Raw genomic sequence first — 19,620 nt, forward strand, 5'->3', positions numbered from 1 at the left:
AGGAAGGAAGGAAGGAAGGAAGGAAGGAGGGAGGGAGGGAGGGAGGGAGGGAGGGAGGGAGGGAGGGAGGGAGGGAGGGAGGGAGGGAAGGAAGGAAGGAAGGAAGGAAGGAAGGAAGGAAGGAAGGAAGGAAGGAAGGAAGGAAAGAGGCCAGGAGGTCTCATAGAGATGGAGGAATAGGAGGTGGAAGGAAGATGATGTAGAACCACATGGCCTGAATAAGCTGCAAGTAGCAATGGGTCTTAAAACTGGGGAATAAAGTAGTAGAGTGATAGATCTGCCCAATCTAGGCAGAGCTTATAAACACAATAACTGAGTTGTGTATTTTTTATATGGGGTAAGAAATTACTGAAACAGAACACATGAGACTCTCAGAGTCTAGGCATTTCCATGCTGGTCTTGAGCAGGTCCCCCTCTCCTCCCTGAGCTTCTGTTTCCTTAGGACAAAGGAATTCCTGTTTTGTTGTTTTTTGTTTCATTTTTCTTGCAAACCTCTCTTCAAGAAAGACTAGGATGCATAGAAGATCAGCATTGCTTTCTACAAGTGGGTGTGCCAGAGTAGCTTTCCTTCTGCCCTTGAAGCACAGGAGTTCCTTCCAGGCCTCTAGCTTTCTGGAGGGTTGGGGGATGTGAAGCAGACCACACTAGCACACAAATCCTAGTAGGGTCACCCTGCCTCTACCCATAGGTCTTCAGGTAGGAGTAGTATGTGACTCCAAAAGGTGTTGAGATTTTCTCATGTCTCCTGAGTATAGAGGCTTCAGCGTGTTCTAAGAGCTCTTTAGGTCTATCCTCAGGGTGATCCACAGAATTGAAGGAGGTAAGAAAGGGATAGAGTCCCTCACCTTGGGGCCCAGGGCCACCTTAGTGACCTGCTACCATTTCTCCCCATAGCCCTGGACTCAGTGTCTCTGGAACCCTTTGCACTGTAACTTTTGAGCTGGCCTCCAGGGCCTTAAACATCTTAAATAGCCTTCCTTACACATCCCACACATTAACACATACCAGGAAATACATAAGTACATGTTGGCAACATGCACAGATTCCAGCTCCAGGGGTGAGAGCAGGGCTGCAGATTAGCCAAAAAGCAAACATGTTTTTCTTTGTCTTTGTTGTCACTGAACTGGGTAGGTTTTTTTTTAATAGGTTTAGTTGTCTGAGCTGGGGCCAGCAGCTTCAACCTGAGGATCTGAGTTATTTCAGACTTACACCTATGGATCTGTGGTATCTCTACTCATAAATGGAATCAGCTGGGGTCAGGTTGGTCAAAATCTTCCCCCAGGACTATGCCTACATGCCCCACACCAAAGCTGGTATGAGCTTTGTCAGCAAAGGAATCAGCTCCAAATATACACCTGACTCTAGATTGCTTCCCTAGGACATGCTCCATTCCCCTGAGTCCCATGTTTCATGTTAAGGAGTGTGGATATGTGACACTGCCTTCTGACCGCCACCCTCATCCTTCCTTGAGGAACATGGTCTTACAGGCCAATGTGTGTTCAACTAATTGGACTCACATGAAATGGGGCACATTAAGGTGGCCCTAGATGTGTGCATGTATTATGTGTATGTATGTATGTGCTTATATACATATCCATACACACACATATTTGTGTATACAGATACATACATACATACATACATATATACATACATATATGTGGAGGCCAGAGGTCAATATCAGGTATCTTCCTCTTCATTCCTATCTCTTTTTTTCTTTCTTTCTTTCTTTCTTTCTTTCTTTCTTTCTTTCTTTCTTTCTTTCTTTCTTTCTTTCGTTCTTTCATTCTTTCGTTTTTTCTCTTTTTCTTTCTTTCTTTCTTTCGTTCGTTCTTTCTTTCTTTCTCTTTCTTTCCTTCTCTCTCTCTCTCTCTCTCTCTCTCTCTCTCTCTCTCTCTCTCTTTCTCTCTCTATTTCTTTCTTTCTTTTTTGAGATATGGTCTCTCACTTAATCTAAAGCTCCACCCATTCAGCTATTCTAGCTGACCTAAGAATTCCAGGGATTCTGCAGTCTTTACTTTCCAAGCACTGGAATTACAGACTTACATCATTTCACCCAGGTTTTTAAAAGCCTGCTAGGGACATGAACTCATGTCATGATTGAGCAGCAAGCATTGTAAAGATCAATCCATTTCCCATTAATCCAAGACTTACATAAGAGTTAGAGTGTTCAGGGTCAAAGTTAGAAAGAGGAAACACCTCTGTGCTCTCTGGAACATTCAGACACAGAAATCAAACTCGATCCAGTGAGAATCAAAGTCTGGGACAGGCAAGCAAAACCACAAAGAAGAAAGAGCCAGGTACATGGAACAGAGAGAAAAGCAGTAATATTCTAAGGTACAGCTAGACAGATGATGGCAATGGAAAAAGTCACATACTGATACACATACATACACACACACACACACACACACACACACACACACACACACCCCAGGCATGTGCTCAGACAGCCAGCCTGAGACTGGGAATAATTTCATTGTGTTTGCAAAACTGGGACCTTGGCTGCCTAGGCAGCTTGGAGCTCCTACCTTGTATATCAGTCAGTTCCAGATGTAGACGCTGTCTGAGGGTTATGTATGTGTGAGAGGGTGAGAAGAGGGGTTTGGGGGTGGTACTCCAGAAAACGAAAGGCCTCAGTAGGCAGAGGAAGATTTCAAGGTCTTAGGGGGGGCTCTCCAGAAATCCCTACCCTAGGATGCTAGAATGCAGGGCTGGTTCCTCCCAGGCAGAAGTCTGGAACTAGAAACCAGCTCACCGAGTCTGCTTAAGTCCCTGACGGCCAGGTGACCTAGGGATGTCACCTGTTGTTCTCATTCAGTGTGTGTGTGTGTGTGTGTGTGTGTGTGTGTGTGTGTGTGTGTGTGTAGATTGACAGGTAGGCTGTCAGGCTTGGCCTCCTGGCTTTCTTTTTGAACTTTTAATACTTTCTATAGCTGTGTGTGGTGTGTTGGGGTGGGATGTGTATCTGGGTGTCAGAGGACAATGGTTTGGAGTCAGATGTCTCTTTCCACCTTCAAGAGTTCTGAGGACAGATCTCTTGAGGTCACCATGTTTACAGAGCCAATACCTTTATCCCCTAGCCCACTTCCAGTTTGTCATTAGTCTGCTCCCAGGAGACCCTTTCTGTGTCCATCTCTGACTTGTGGGATGTACTAGCCACCCCTAGGACACCAGAATACTGTCCTCAGTCTTCTTGGCTGGTTTTCTTGTGGGACCTGATGATGATCTTGGCCCTTGAGTGTGGATTGCCTGGAACTTGGGAACCTCGGTCTATCAGCCTCTAGATTTTAATGGCTGTTTTGATTTCTTTAGGAGTTATAGCATTAGTTAGTTTCCCTGATCTTGATTTAACTTTGGTGAGTATCTATCTAGAAAATCACCTGTTTATTTCAGATTTACCAGTTTTATTTCAGAAGATGCTTTTCAGGTAAGACCTAATGATTTTTAAGTTTTCTCAGGGTCTGTTCTTAAGGTTCCCTTTTGATTGTTTTTGTTAAAATGGATATTATCTCTCTGCCTCTTATTTAGTGTGAATAGAGGTTTATCTATCTTGTTGATTTTCTAAAAGAACCATCTCTTTGCTTGGTTGACTCGTTGTCCTGTTGTCTTTGTTTCTAATAGATTGATTTCCATCCTGAGTTTGATTATTTTTGGTGTCTACTCCTTTTGGGTGTGTTTGCTTTTTTTTTTTTTTTTTTCCTAGAACTTTCAGGTGTACATTTAGGTTGTTATTATGAATAATCTCCATTTTTTTTTAATGAAGGCACTTAGTGCTATGATCTTTCCTCTTAGCACTGATTTCATTGTGTCCCATAAATTTGGGTATGTTGTGCTTTCACTTTCATTTAATTCTATGAAGTCTTTGATGTTTTTCTTTACCTCTTCTTTGACCTGCTGGCCATTAAGTAGAGAGATAAACATTTGTTGCTCTTGTCAATGCTTCTGGAGCCACCAAAGTCATCTTCCTGTCCTGGTGACTCCAGCTAAATCCCCATAGACCACAGTGGGGGCTCAGTGGCTTTTTTTCCTTAGAAATGAAGGCAAACAAAGGGCAGGGTGACTAAGATGTTTTAGGAAAGTGTCCTTGAGACTAAACCAGTGCAGACTTGAGGAGTCTCCAATAAAGGCCATGATAAGTTGAGCTAGCAAGCCAATTTTCCAGATTAGGTCTTGCGCATGCACAGCAAGTATGCTGAGAACCTCTATCACAGTTGTTGGACTTCAGCTTTCCCATTGGTCAGAGTGCGCATGCCTGTGTTTAGATGCGTTGCTTGGCAACAGTGGAACAGCCTTCAGTTGACCCTAGAACCCGTGCTACCTGGACTATATCCTACTGACCTCCTTTGTGGGCACTTTGTCCTGGTTTTGCTGGCAGTGTTGACAAGATTTACTCTCGGATCTACATCAGTGTGTTGATTCTGAGAGTGGCCAAGGGCCAAGAGGGAGGGGAAGGGCCGGGGTGACTCCGGGTGGGTGGGTGGGTGGGGAGCTCTGCCATGAGTTTCCTGTGCTGCTGGAACCAAAGGCAATACTCCACCAGCCAGAGGGAGTCCTTCCCAGACCCTGGGAGGACACAATGGAGTGCTACTAGCTTCCATTCCCTCAGACAGCCCAAAAGCTACAAAGCCTTCAGAAAGATCCACAAGGCTGCTAGCCTGGGTCATGTTGCCACGGTTCAGCGCAGACTCGAACTTGGGCAAAATGGCATCAATGACCGAGACAAGAAAAACAGGTGACTGGGGCTGGGAGTCAGGGGAAAGGGGCAGGCTGGGAGGTAGGTGGAGAAAGAAAGTGTCAGCTTCCCTAAGTAGCCCCAAAGACTAGGACTAGGAGGGATCTGCCAATGTTTTCAGTGCAGGTGACCTTTGTCACTAAGGTGTCCTGGTAATCTCAGTGCTTGGCAGTTCTTCTATTGCTCCATGAAGTCAGAGGAGGCAGGCACTGCAGACCTAGAGCTGTGTACCACAGAACTCCCTTGGTTCTTGAATTTCTTAATGTTTTGATATCCAACCCTCCTCTTTTCCTGTTTCTCTCCCAGGCTCTATAGTAGGTGACTTTACTTTCATGCACGTGTTAATACATTTTATTCCTTAAATCTCCCAAGTAACTTGCTTTAAGTAATAATCACCCTTTCAATTTGGAGTCTGAGTACACCCATGGGAAGTATACAGAGAACCAACGTGTTCTCCTGCAATGCTAACTTTACTCTTCGGAGTCATTTTCAAAGGCTAGCTCTAGTTGAATTTCAGGCTTTGGAAACTATGGTCTCATCTTGTAGCCCACGCTGGACATTCAGGACCACATGATTTATCTTCTGGAAGGTTTAGCTTTCCTTGGCCTGTGGAGAGCCACACAGGCTGCATCCCCTTTACTCCTACCTTACCTTGATATTTCTTTGTGTTTTTCATCATCTGAAAACTACATTATAGCTTTGGTTTCCCTCAGCAATTTTGTATGGAGTTTTTTGTTTCCCATCATTTTCTCAATCTGTACATCACAAAAAAATCATATCTGATATGCCATCCTAGTAAGATGGCAACTGGTTTTTTTTCCTTATCTGTGATTTCTGCCATGAACACATAAATTTTCTTGGAAAGAGCCAGATTATGAGAGAGAGAGAGAGAGAGAGAGAGAGAGAGAGAGAGAGAGAGAGACAGAGAGAGAGAGACAGAGACAGATACAGAGACAGAGAGAGACAGAGACCGAAAGAAAGAGAGAGAGAAGGGAGGGAGGAAGGAAGGAAGGAAGGAAGGAAGGAAGGAAGGAAGGAAGGAAGGAAGGAGGGAGGGAGGGAGGGAGGGAGGGAGGGAGGGAGGGAGGGAGGGAGGGAGGGAGGGAAGGAAGGAAGGAAGGAAGGAAGGAAGGAAGGAAGGAAGGAAGGAAGGAAGGAAGGAAGGAAAGAGGCCAGGAGGTCTCATAGAGATGGAGGAATAGGAGGTGGAAGGAAGATGATGTAGAACCACATGGCCTGAATAAGCTGCAAGTAGCAATGGGTCTTAAAACTGGGGAATAAAGTAGTAGAGTGATAGATCTGCCCAATCTAGGCAGAGCTTATAAACACAATAACTGAGTTGTGTATTTTTTATATGGGGTAAGAAATTACTGAAACAGAACACATGAGACTCTCAGAGTCTAGGCATTTCCATGCTGGTCTTGAGCAGGTCCCCCTCTCCTCCCTGAGCTTCTGTTTCCTTAGGACAAAGGAATTCCTGTTTTGTTGTTTTTTGTTTCATTTTTCTTGCAAACCTCTCTTCAAGAAAGACTAGGATGCATAGAAGATCAGCATTGCTTTCTACAAGTGGGTGTGCCAGAGTAGCTTTCCTTCTGCCCTTGAAGCACAGGAGTTCCTTCCAGGCCTCTAGCTTTCTGGAGGGTTGGGGGATGTGAAGCAGACCACACTAGCACACAAATCCTAGTAGGGTCACCCTGCCTCTACCCATAGGTCTTCAGGTAGGAGTAGTATGTGACTCCAAAAGGTGTTGAGATTTTCTCATGTCTCCTGAGTATAGAGGCTTCAGCGTGTTCTAAGAGCTCTTTAGGTCTATCCTCAGGGTGATCCACAGAATTGAAGGAGGTAAGAAAGGGATAGAGTCCCTCACCTTGGGGCCCAGGGCCACCTTAGTGACCTGCTACCATTTCTCCCCATAGCCCTGGACTCAGTGTCTCTGGAACCCTTTGCACTGTAACTTTTGAGCTGGCCTCCAGGGCCTTAAACATCTTAAATAGCCTTCCTTACACATCCCACACATTAACACATACCAGGAAATACATAAGTACATGTTGGCAACATGCACAGATTCCAGCTCCAGGGGTGAGAGCAGGGCTGCAGATTAGCCAAAAAGCAAACATGTTTTTCTTTGTCTTTGTTGTCACTGAACTGGGTAGGTTTTTTTTTAATAGGTTTAGTTGTCTGAGCTGGGGCCAGCAGCTTCAACCTGAGGATCTGAGTTATTTCAGACTTACACCTATGGATCTGTGGTATCTCTACTCATAAATGGAATCAGCTGGGGTCAGGTTGGTCAAAATCTTCCCCCAGGACTATGCCTACATGCCCCACACCAAAGCTGGTATGAGCTTTGTCAGCAAAGGAATCAGCTCCAAATATACACCTGACTCTAGATTGCTTCCCTAGGACATGCTCCATTCCCCTGAGTCCCATGTTTCATGTTAAGGAGTGTGGATATGTGACACTGCCTTCTGACCGCCACCCTCATCCTTCCTTGAGGAACATGGTCTTACAGGCCAATGTGTGTTCAACTAATTGGACTCACATGAAATGGGTCACATTAAGGTGGCCCTAGATGTGTGCATGTATTATGTGTATGTATGTATGTGCTTATATACATATCCATACACACACATATTTGTGTATACAGATACATACATACATACATACATATATACATACATATATGTGGAGGCCAGAGGTCAATATCAGGTATCTTCCTCTTCATTCCTATCTCTTTTTTTCTTTCTTTCTTTCTTTCTTTCTTTCTTTCTTTCTTTCGTTCTTTCGTTCTTTCGTTCTTTCATTCTTTCGTTTTTTCTCTTTTTCTTTCTTTCTTTCTTTCGTTCGTTCTTTCTTTCTTTCTCTTTCTTTCCTTCTCTCTCTCTCTCTCTCTCTCTCTCTCTCTCTCTCTCTTTCTCTCTCTATTTCTTTCTTTCTTTTTTGAGATATGGTCTCTCACTTAATCTAAAGCTCCACCCATTCAGCTATTCTAGCTGACCTAAGAATTCCAGGGATTCTGCAGTCTTTACTTTCCAAGCACTGGAATTACAGACTTACATCATTTCACCCAGGTTTTTAAAAGCCTGCTAGGGACATGAACTCATGTCATGATTGAGCAGCAAGCATTGTAAAGATCAATCCATTTCCCATTAATCCAAGACTTACATAAGAGTCAGAGTGTTCAGGGTCAAAGTTAGAAAGAGGAAACACCTCTGTGCTCTCTGGAACATTCAGACACAGAAATCAAACTCGATCCAGTGAGAATCAAAGTCTGGGACAGGCAAGCAAAACCACAAAGAAGAAAGAGCCAGGTACATGGAACAGAGAGAAAAGCAGTAATATTCTAAGGTACAGCTAGACAGATGATGGCAATGGAAAAAGTCACATACTGATACACATACATACACACACACACACACACACACACACACACACACACACCCCAGGCATGTGCTCAGACAGCCAGCCTGAGACTGGGAATAATTTCATTGTGTTTGCAAAACTGGGACCTTGGCTGCCTAGGCAGCTTGGAGCTCCTACCTTGTATATCAGTCAGTTCCAGATGTAGACGCTGTCTGAGGGTTATGTATGTGTGAGAGGGTGAGAAGAGGGGTTTGGGGGTGGTACTCCAGAAAACGAAAGGCCTCAGTAGGCAGAGGAAGATTTCAAGGTCTTAGGGGGGGCTCTCCAGAAATCCCTACCCTAGGATGCTAGAATGCAGGGCTGGTTCCTCCCAGGCAGAAGTCTGGAACTAGAAACCAGCTCACCGAGTCTGCTTAAGTCCCTGACGGCCAGGTGACCTAGGGATGTCACCTGTTGTTCTCATTCAGTGTGTGTGTGTGTGTGTGTGTGTGTGTGTGTGTGTGTGTGTGTGTAGATTGACAGGTAGGCTGTCAGGCTTGGCCTCCTGGCTTTCTTTTTGAACTTTTAATACTTTCTATAGCTGTGTGTGGTGTGTTGGGGTGGGATGTGTATCTGGGTGTCAGAGGACAATGGTTTGGAGTCAGATGTCTCTTTCCACCTTCAAGAGTTCTGAGGACAGATCTCTTGAGGTCACCATGTTTACAGAGCCAATACCTTTATCCCCTAGCCCACTTCCAGTTTGTCATTAGTCTGCTCCCAGGAGACCCTTTCTGTGTCCATCTCTGACTTGTGGGATGTACTAGCCACCCCTAGGACACCAGAATACTGTCCTCAGTCTTCTTGGCTGGTTTTCTTGTGGGACCTGATGATGATCTTGGCCCTTGAGTGTGGATTGCCTGGAACTTGGGAACCTCGGTCTATCAGCCTCTAGATTTTAATGGCTGTTTTGATTTCTTTAGGAGTTATAGCATTAGTTAGTTTCCCTGATCTTGATTTAACTTTGGTGAGTATCTATCTAGAAAATCACCTGTTTATTTCAGATTTACCAGTTTTATTTCAGAAGATGCTTTTCAGGTAAGACCTAATGATTTTTAAGTTTTCTCAGGGTCTGTTCTTAAGGTTCCCTTTTGATTGTTTTTGTTAAAATGGATATTATCTCTCTGCCTCTTATTTAGTGTGAATAGAGGTTTATCTATCTTGTTGATTTTCTAAAAGAACCATCTCTTTGCTTGGTTGACTCGTTGTCCTGTTGTCTTTGTTTCTAATAGATTGATTTCCATCCTGAGTTTGATTATTTTTGGTGTCTACTCCTTTTGGGTGTGTTTGCTTTTTTTTTTTTTTTTTTCCTAGAACTTTCAGGTGTACATTTAGGTTGTTATTATGAATAATCTCCATTTTTTTTTTAATGAAGGCACTTAGTGCTATGATCTTTCCTCTTAGCACTGATTTCATTGTGTCCCATAAATTTGGGTATGTTGTGCTTTCACTTTCATTTAATTCTATGAAGTCTTTGATGTTTTTCTTTACCTCTTCTTTGACCTGCTGGCCATTAAGTAGAGAGATAAACATTTGTTGCTCTTGTCAATGCTTCTGGAGCCACCAAAGTCATCTTCCTGTCCTGGTGACTCCAGCTAAATCCCCATAGACCACAGTGGGGGCTCAGTGGCTTTTTTTCCTTAGAAATGAAGGCAAACAAAGGGCAGGGTGACTAAGATGTTTTAGGAAAGTGTCCTTGAGACTAAACCAGTGCAGACTTGAGGAGTCTCCAATAAAGGCCATGATAAGTTGAGCTAGCAAGCCAATTTTCCAGATTAGGTCTTGCGCATGCACAGCAAGTATGCTGAGAACCTCTATCACAGTTGTTGGACTTCAGCTTTCCCATTGGTCAGAGTGCGCATGCCTGTGTTTAGATGCGTTGCTTGGCAACAGTGGAACAGCCTTCAGTTGACCCTAGAACCCGTGCTACCTGGACTATATCCTACTGACCTCCTTTGTGGGCACTTTGTCCTGGTTTTGCTGGCAGTGTTGACAAGATTTAATCTCAGATCTACATCAGTGTGTTGATTCTGAGAGTGGCCAAGGGCCAAGAGGGAGGGGAAGGGCCGGGGTGACTCCGGGTGGGTGGGTGGGTGGGGAGCTCTGCCATGAGTTTCCTGTGCTGCTGGAACCAAAGGCAATACTCCACCAGCCAGAGGGAGTCCTTCCCAGACCCTGGGAGGACACAATGGAGTGCTACTAGCTTCCATTCCCTCAGACAGCCCAAAAGCTACAAAGCCTTCAGAAAGATCCACAAGGCTGCTAGCCTGGGTCATGTTGCCACGGTTCAGCGCAGACTCGAACTTGGGCAAAATGGCATCAATGACCGAGACAAGAAAAACACGTGACTGGGGCTGGGAGTCAGGGGAAAGGGGCAGGCTGGGAGGTAGGTGGAGAAAGAAAGTGTCAGCTTCCCTAAGTAGCCCCAAGGACTAGGACTAGGAGGGATCTGCCAATGTTTTCAGTGCTGGTGACCTTTGTCACTAAGGTGTCCTGGTAATCTCAGTGCTTGGCAGTTCTTCTATTGCTCCATGAAGTCAGAGGGGGCAGGCACTGCTGACCACCACAGTTGTTTACCACAGAACTCCCTTGGTTCTTGAATTTCTTAATGTTTTGATATCCAACCCTCCTCTTTTCCTGTTTCTCTCCCAGGCACTATAGTAAGTTGACTTTACTTTCATGCACGGGTTAATAAATTTTATTCCTTCAATTCCCCAAAGTAACTTCCTTTAAGTAATAGGCACCCTTTCAATCTGGAGTCTGAGTACACCCATGGGAAGTATACAGAGAACCATCCTGAACTCATTCAATGCTAACTTTACTCTTGGGAGTCATTTTCAAAGGCTAGCTCTAGCTGAATTTCAGGCTTTTGAAACTATAGTCACATCTTGTAGCTTATGGCGGACATTCAGGACCACATGATTTATCTTCTGGAAGGTTTAGCTTTCCTTGGCCTGTGGATAGCCACTCAGGCTGCATCCCCTTTGCTCCTACCTGATCTTGATATTTCTTCGTGTTTTTCATCATCTGAAAACTATAGTATAGCTTTGGTTCCCTCAGCAATTTTGTATGGAGTGGTTTGTTTCACATCATTTTCTCAATCTGTTCATCACAAAAAATTCACATCTGATATGCCATCCTAGTAAGATGGCATCTTTGTTTTTTTTCTTATCTGTGATTTCTGCCATGAACTCATGAAGATTCTTGGAAAGAGCCAGATTATAAATATGGTACATGTAATAATTTTCACAACCTATTTGTTCTGTATATTGATATACTCTCCAAACACCCAATCCCTTTAGATTCATAAAACAATTGTAAATGAAAAGCTGAAGGTTTGTTAATCAGGTTATTATATACACAAAAATAATTAGTCATCGTTATTTATTTGCAGTTTTCTGAAACTAAGTTATAGAATATGTTTATCTCCAATGCAGGCTTGCTTTCTTTCCATTTATACAAGTTTTCAAGAGGTTTAATGACTGCAGTCATAATAGTGAGCAGGAGATTATGACTTTAAAAGTGAAAATCTCTTCATTTAATTGGTTATTGACTGTTGTTTTGATGTATATTGCTTTTATTATGTTTAGGAATGGGTGCTGAATTCCTGATCTCTCCAATATTTTAAACATGAAGGGATGTATTTTTTCAAATGCTTTTACAGAACCTAATGAGATGACCATGTGATTTTTTTAGTTTGTTTATATAGTGGATTAAATTAATGTATTTTTGTATATTGAACCAAACTTGCACCCCTGGCATGAAGCCTATTTGATCATCGTGAATGATGTTTTTGTTGTGTTCTTAAATTTGGTTTGTAAGAATTTTACTGAGTATTTTTGCATCTATGTCATAAGAGAAATTTGTCTGAAGTTGTCTGTTTTGCTTGCGTCCTTGTGTGGTAATTGTTTAAGAGTAATTGTGGTTTCATAGAAAGAAGTGGGTAGTATTCCTTCTGTCTCTATTTTAGGAAATAGTTTTAGGAATATTGGCATTAGCTCTTTTTTGAAGGTCTCATAGAATTGTGCACTGAAACTCTCTGGCCCTAGGCTATTTTTTTTGGGAAGGTTTTTGTTGTTGTTGTTGTTTTGTTTTTTTTAGATAACTTCCTCTATTTCCTTAGGGGATATGGTCCTGTTTAGATAGTTAGTTTACCTGCTCTTGATTTAACTTTGGTATGTGGTGTCTGTTTAGAAAAACCATCCATATCACTTAGATTTTCCAGTTTTGTTGAGTGTTAGCTTTTGCAGTATGATCTGATGATTATTTGAATTTCCTCAGTTTCTGTTGTTATGTCTCCATTTTCATTTCTGATTTTGATAATTTGGATACTCTCACTGGGCCCTTTGGTTAGTTTCGCTACATATTTTTCTATCTTGTTGATTTTCTCAAGGAACCAGGTTTTGGTTTTGTTGATTATTTATATCATTTGGAGAAGACTAATATTCAAAATATATAAAGACACTCAAGAACCTAACCACCAAAAACCAAACAACCTAATGAAAAATTGAGCTATTGATCTAAATAGAATTCACAACAGAGGACTCTCAAATTGTTAAGAAACACTCAAAGAAATGTTCAAAGTCCTGAGTGATCAGGGAAATGCAAATCAAAATGTTCCTGAGATTCCACATTACACCAATCAGAATGGCTAAGGTAAAAAACTCAGATGACAGCATATGTTAATGGAGATGTTGACAAAGAGAAACACTCCTTCATTGCTGGTAGGACTGCTAACCAGCACAACCACTCTGGAAATTAATCTGGAAGTTCCTCAGAAACCTGGAAATATATCTACCTGAAGACCCAGCTATACCACTCTTGGGCATATATCCAAAAGATGCCCTACCATGCCACCGGGGCAAATGTTCCACTATGTGCATAGAAGCCTTATTAGTGACAGCCTGAAGCTGAAAACAACCCAGATGTCCCACAGTGGAAGGATAGATACAGAAAATGTGGTTCACTTACACAATGGAGTATTACTCGGCTATTAAGAGTGAGGACATCATGGGTTTTGTAGGCACATGGATGGAACTAGAAAATACCATCCTGAGTGAGGTAACTCAGACCCCAAGGGCATGTATGGTATGAACTCAATATTAAGTGGATATTAACCAAAAAATACAGAATACCCAGTATACAATCCTCAGAACTCAAGAAGTTAACAAGCTGAAGGGCCCAAATGAGGATGCCTCAATCCTACTTGGGAGGGAAAAGAAAGCAATCATGGGGCCAGAGGAAGGGACCCGGCTGGGAGAGGGGATTCATCCCATCTGTAGACATGAAACCAGACAGTATTGCTAATGCCAAGAAGCACTTGTTGACAGGAGCCTGATATGGCTGTCTCCTGAGAGGCTCTGCCAGAGCTGACCAATACAGATGTTGAAGCTCCCAGCCAACCATTTTTAAACCAAAATTGCTGAAGGGATTTGCAACCCAATAGAAAGGACAATATCAACCAAACAGAATCCCCCTGCCCCCCAGCTCCCAGGAACTAAACTACCAACCCAAAAGCAACCGATTTACTCACTGGTGGGTATCATTACTCAGCCAATGGAACACTGGCACCCACAGTGTGTCTTTTCACAAAAATTAACAAAGAATACCCCATAGACACCCCACACAGCAAACCTGATGTGGAAAATCCCACAGTTAAGGCTCTGATTACAGGTGATTCTAAGTTGTGGCAAGTTGTCATTTAAACCAATTCAACATAGCTTCCTGAATATTGAAGTACATATTTATTTCAATAAATGACAACATGAATAACCTATATTACAACTATTTAAATGAAAAACTTTTCTTAAATGTGTCTTGAAGTGGAAATAATAAAACAGAAATTTAAAGATTTAATAACATTTATCCAGAATATACATAGGAACACATGCAAGCACACACACACACATATAACACACATGCCTACAATGCAAACAGGCACACACACACACACACACACACACACATGCACACACACATATAACCTTAATCTTACATTCACACACAAATATATAGACACACTCACACACACACATGCCCACAATGCATAGAGGCACACACACTAATAAACACATGCACACAAGCACATATACCACCATGAACACCCACACACATGAGCACCCATATGTACACTCATGACATACATGCACACACACTCATGAACACCCACATGCACACATCCAGACACAAAGACACATATGCACTCATATACACTCACATGCACACAAGCATACACAAATACTAACACATATAAGCACTTTCATATGCACTTAGAACCTCACAGACACACACACACACACACACACACATACACACACACACGACAATGAATGACTGTAGTCCAAAGAATTAACCTAGAGTGGCACCAAATTCTCATGTAAAGGTTTTGCAGTTAATATATTCATTTGCAGTTCATATATTCTTTTGTCAATGTTATTTCCTCATTATGGGAAGAGAATCATCACAGAGAATATGTTAATTTATACTTCTTATGGCCTGATGATAAAACAACTGTAAGTGCAGTCTTACTCATTCCATGATTTATGGGTTGTGAGTGATAATTAATAGAATTGATAATTAAATTTATTAAAATGCTCCAAAATTTTCAACATAAGTCATTGAACTCCTAATCTTTATCTATTATCTTTACTCAGTAGTTCACCAAATTCACTTGGATTTTCTGTTATGTAGCATACTTATTCTATGGCTTGTAAATGCCTTTCCCTTTTTTTTTTTTTTGGTAGTTCTTTTTAAAATTAATTGATTACACTCCAGATTTTATTCCCCCATCCTGAAACACCCTTGGACTGTTCCACATCTCATACCTCCTTCCCAAACCCATGTCTCCACGAGAATGTCCCCACTCCTCCAACTCCACCCAACCAGACCTCTAAACTCCCTATAGCCTCCAGTCTCTTGAGGGTTAGGTGAATCATCCCTGACTGAACCCAGACCTGGCAGTGCTCTGCTGTATATGTGTTGGGGGCCTCATATCAGCTGGTATATGCTGCCTGGTTGATGGTACAGTTTTTGAGAGATCTTGGGGGTCCAGGTTAATTGAGACTGCTGGTCCTCCTACAGGGTCACCCTCCTTTTCAGCTTCTTCCAGCCTTTCCCTAATTCAAGCACAGGTTCAACAGCTTCTGTGCAGATTTTCTTGAGCTGAGTAGAAAGTTTAGAGAAATGGGTCTAAAGTCCATTAGAAACTTTACCTCTTTCCTTTCAATTAGCAGCATTTCTGAATTAAGAAATTGTAAAGAGTAGTTACTTTGAAAAATCATACCAGTATCTGAAACTACTATCCTGTAATTGAAACTTCACATTTCTTCCTCGTCCTCCTTGTCCTCCTCCTTCTCCTTCTCTTTCTTCTCTTCCTCCTCCTCCTCCTACTCCTCCTCCTCCTCCTCCTTCTTCTTCTTCTCCTTCTCCTTCTCCTTCTCCTTCTCCTTCTCCTTCTCCTTCTCCTTCTCCTTCTCCTTCTCCTTCTCCTTCTCCTTCTCCTTCTCCTTCTCCTTCTCCTTCTCCTTCTCCTTCTCCTTCTCCTTCTCCTTCTCCTTCTCCTTCTCCTTCTCCTTCTCCTTCTCCTTCTCCTTCTCCTTCTCCTTCTCCTTCTCCTTCTCCTTCTTCTTCTTCTTCTTCTTCTTCTTCTTCTTCTTCTTCTTCTTCTTCTTCTTCTTCTTCTTCTTTTCTTCTTTTTTTTTGAGACATGGTTTCCCTGTATAGCCCTGGCTGTCCAGAAACTCACTTTGTACACCAGGCTGGCCTCCAAACTCAGAAATCCGCCTCTACCTCCCGAGTGCTGGGATTAAAGGCATGCGCCACCATGCCCAGCTGAAACTTCACATTCTTAACACTGTATAAATCTAGATAATGTATATGAGAATTGCATGTATAGCACTGTGCCAGAAGAGGGCGGTGCAGGATCCCATTATAGATGGTTGTGAGCCACCATGTGGTTGCTGGGATTTGAACTCAGGACTTCTGGAAGAGCAGTCAGTGCTCTTAACCACTGAGCCATCTCTAAAATTATCCATACTTTGTCATTTGAGTCCTGGTTTTTCTTTAGCGAAAGATTAAGAAATCAAAGAAATAGTTACGTTCAGAAATCACTTGCTATTATCATATCCTCTTCTCACATCTTGAATGTATTTAAATATTTTGACTAGAACTCCCAGAGTTCCTTAGAATATATCACCTGTGATTCAAAGTAAGCACAGTTGGTTATGATTCCTACACACTTTATGAATTATGAAATCTAAAACCTGCTATCAGGTAAAGCTCAATACATCATGAGTTATAAGCCACATGCTAGTGTAACGTTGTCAGAGTGTCATGAGCCAGGCAGAGTGTGGTCACTTGTGATGCCAGGTACCAGTGGCCTACAGTGGGAAGGTTGCAAGTTTAAGACTCCTGAGATACATGGTGAATTCTAGACCAGCCTGAGCTCTGTTGCAAGACCACGTCATAAAGAGAAATATCCACACATCTAAACGCTGAGCAGTTTCATGGTAGAAACTGCTCTAAATCCTTTGCATGTGTGTTTGTTCAATAATCCCACTATGACCTATGAGATGAGCTTACTCTGATTCCCTTTTTATGCAAGAGGGGCTTAGGTATGGAGAGGATAAAACAGTGGGTAGCAACAGAGTTTAATGTAGGATTAGAATCCAAATTGAAGTAAGTTCTAATTTAGAATGGTTACTTTAGCCAACTGTGCTAGATGATTTAGGTCAATTTGAAGCAAGCTAAAGTCATCTGAGAGGAGGGAACCTCAACTGAAACAATTTCTCCTAAAGATTTGGTTGTAGGCAATTCTATAGTACATTTCCTTACTTAGTGATTGATGGTGGACCCTGCCCATTGTGGGTGGTGCCATCCTGGGCTGGTGGTTATGGTTTCCATGAGAAATCAGGCTCAGGAAGAGATGGAGAGCAAGCTAGTAAGCAGCCCTCCTCCACAGCCTGCTGTAATCAGCTCCTTCCTACAGGAGTTCCTACCCTCACAGCTTTTAGAGATGAACTATTATCTAGAAAGGTGTGTGAAATAAGCCCTTTCATCCCCAAGTAGTTTTGGTCATTGTGTTTCTCACACATTGGAAATCCTAAATATGACAACTTGGTACTAGCATAGAGGGGATTGCCATGACAGGGCTGACCATGTTTTTTTTTTGGGGGTGGGGTGGGGTGAGGTGGGTGTGGGTGTGTGTGTGTGTGTGTGTGGAGGATTGCAGAAGGACTTTTGAATATTGTGCAAGAAATTCCGCTGAATTTTCAATACTTTGTGAGCTGCTCTGTAGGAGCTTGGTTGTTAAAAATGTTGAGGGTAATTTAGTGGATGGAGGCCTGGCTTGGGAAGGTTCTGAGGGCCATTAGAAGACAGACTGTGAGGACCATTTCTATCTTCCTCCCCATGTTCCTTTGGTTGTGTTATTTCATTGCAGCAATGGAAATGTAACTAACACATCAAGCATTCAGCTCAGTGATGGTATCCTTGCCTCCTATATAGGAATGTATGTGCCATGTTTCCAACACTGGAAGCAAAAAATTTCTTTGACTTGGCTGCCCCAAGTTAATGAGAATTACTTGAATAATTGTATGGTTTTGACCTATTTTTGTTAAAATTCTTAAAAATTCTTCATTTTCACAGAACTATGTTACACTTTGCTTGTGTGCATGGCCATCCAGACCTGGTTGCCCTTCTAATAGAGCAGAATTGTGACATTGATCTCCGCGACAGTGACAACAGCACAGCACTAATTAAGGTAGACAGCACCCAGCAATTTCAGGGTGACACAGATTCAATAGGGATTCTGGGAAGAAAACATGATCTCAGTTAAATGCAAATAATTAGTGAAATCTATTGAATTTTTGTTTTTCTCTTGTTTCCCATCTATTTTTTGATTTAATACCCACAGGCTTCACAGTATGAGCGTGAAGAATGTATGGCCATGTTATTAGAACACGGTGCTGATCCAAATGCTAAGGAGAGTAGTGGGAACACAGCACTGCACTATGCTGTTTGGCATAACAACATGTCAATGGCAGCCAAACTGCTGGCCCATCATGCTGACATCACTATAAGGAATGAGGTACAGAAGACACAGCTTTGATTTACAAATTATTTGCTACATACTTTAAAATATTTCATTGGGATCCTGATGCAGCTTTGACATGAGAATCTCTCAAATGCTAGATGTAATAAATGAATTTTATAAATCTCACAAAATTAAGACTTGTCTAGATGAGTAAGATTTGATGGGAACTCCTTCTTCCCAAGCTTTCCTTCCCTGAAGCACTTTCTCCTCCTTTACTCTCCTGATGAACATTCTAAAGAGAATTATTACCTCCATCTGTGGCAAGTCTGAAGGTCTTTACAATTTCCCTATGGGTACTCTCTTAACTGTAGCTTTTCAGGATTTCATGTTGTCTTATAGTTCTAATGCATGAACAAACATAAATAAGATACCGGGTTTCTATATTACAAGTGCCTAAATTATGAATCTTTCTGTCAGTTTAATCCACATTGTACCCATCTCAGCATGTCAGTTCATTTCTTTTTTTTTTAATTAGGTAATTTCCTCAATTACATTTCCAATGCTATCCAAAAAGTCTCCAATACACTCCCCCCCCCAAGTCCCCCACCCACCCATCCCCACCCCTTGGCACTGGCATTCCCCTGTACTGGGGCATATAAAGTTGGCAAGTCCAATGGGCCTCTCTTTCCAGTGATGGCCTACTAGGCCATCTTTTGATACAAATGCAGCTAGAGACAAGAGCTCTGTGGTTCTGGTTAGTTCATAATAATGATCCACCTATGGGGTTGCAGTTCCCTTTAGCTCCTTGGGTACTTCCTCTAGCTCATCCATTGGGGGCCCTGTGATCCATCCAATAGCTGACTGTGAGCATCCACTTCTGTGTTTGGTAGGCCCCGGCATTTTCTCACAAGAGACAGCTATATCTGGGTCCTTTCAGCAAAATCTTGCTAGTGTATGCAATGGTGTCAGCGTTTGGAAGCTGATTATGGGATGGATCCCTGGATATGGCAGTCTTTAGATGGTCCATCCTTTCTTCACAGCTCCAAACTTTATCTCTGTAACTCTTTCCATGGGTGTTTTGTTCCCAATTCCAAGAAGGGGCACAGTGTCCACACTTTGGTCTTCGTTCTTCTTGAGTTTCATGCGTTTAACAAATTGGATCTTATATCTTGGGTATCCTAAGTTTTTGGGCTAATATCCACTTATCAGTGAGTACATATTGTGTGAGTTCCTTTGTGAATATGTTACCTCACTCAGAATGATGCTCTCCAGATCCATCCATTTGCCTAGGAATTTCATAAATTCATTCCTTTTAATAGCTGAGTAGTACTCCATTGTGTAAATGTACCACATTTTCTGTATCCATTCCTCTGTTGACGGGCATCTGGGTTCTTTCCAGCTTCTGGCTATTATAAATAAGGCTGCTATGAACATAGTGGAGCATGTGTCCTTCTTA

General features: G+C 42.3%; 1 protein-coding gene across 1 annotated transcript in view; it reads left to right on the top strand.

Annotated features, from left to right (window-relative positions):
• Window positions 1-4,499: 4,499 nt before the first annotated feature.
• The window catches only part of LOC147005967 (uncharacterized), a 59,193-nt gene continuing 44,072 nt past the window's right edge, over window positions 4,500-19,620 (top strand). Inside the window, exons 1-3 of the mRNA XM_085831203.1 lie at window positions 4,500-4,735; window positions 17,777-17,891; window positions 18,045-18,218. Of these exons, the coding sequence (XP_085687329.1) occupies window positions 4,500-4,735; window positions 17,777-17,891; window positions 18,045-18,218 (525 nt within the window). The remainder of the gene's footprint in view (window positions 4,736-17,776; window positions 17,892-18,044; window positions 18,219-19,620) is intronic.

The sequence above is a fragment of the Mus caroli genome, unplaced genomic scaffold, assembly GCF_978045245.1.
Source record: "Mus caroli unplaced genomic scaffold, Mus_caroli_1 scaffold_2, whole genome shotgun sequence".
NCBI lineage: Eukaryota > Metazoa > Chordata > Mammalia > Rodentia > Muridae > Mus > Mus caroli.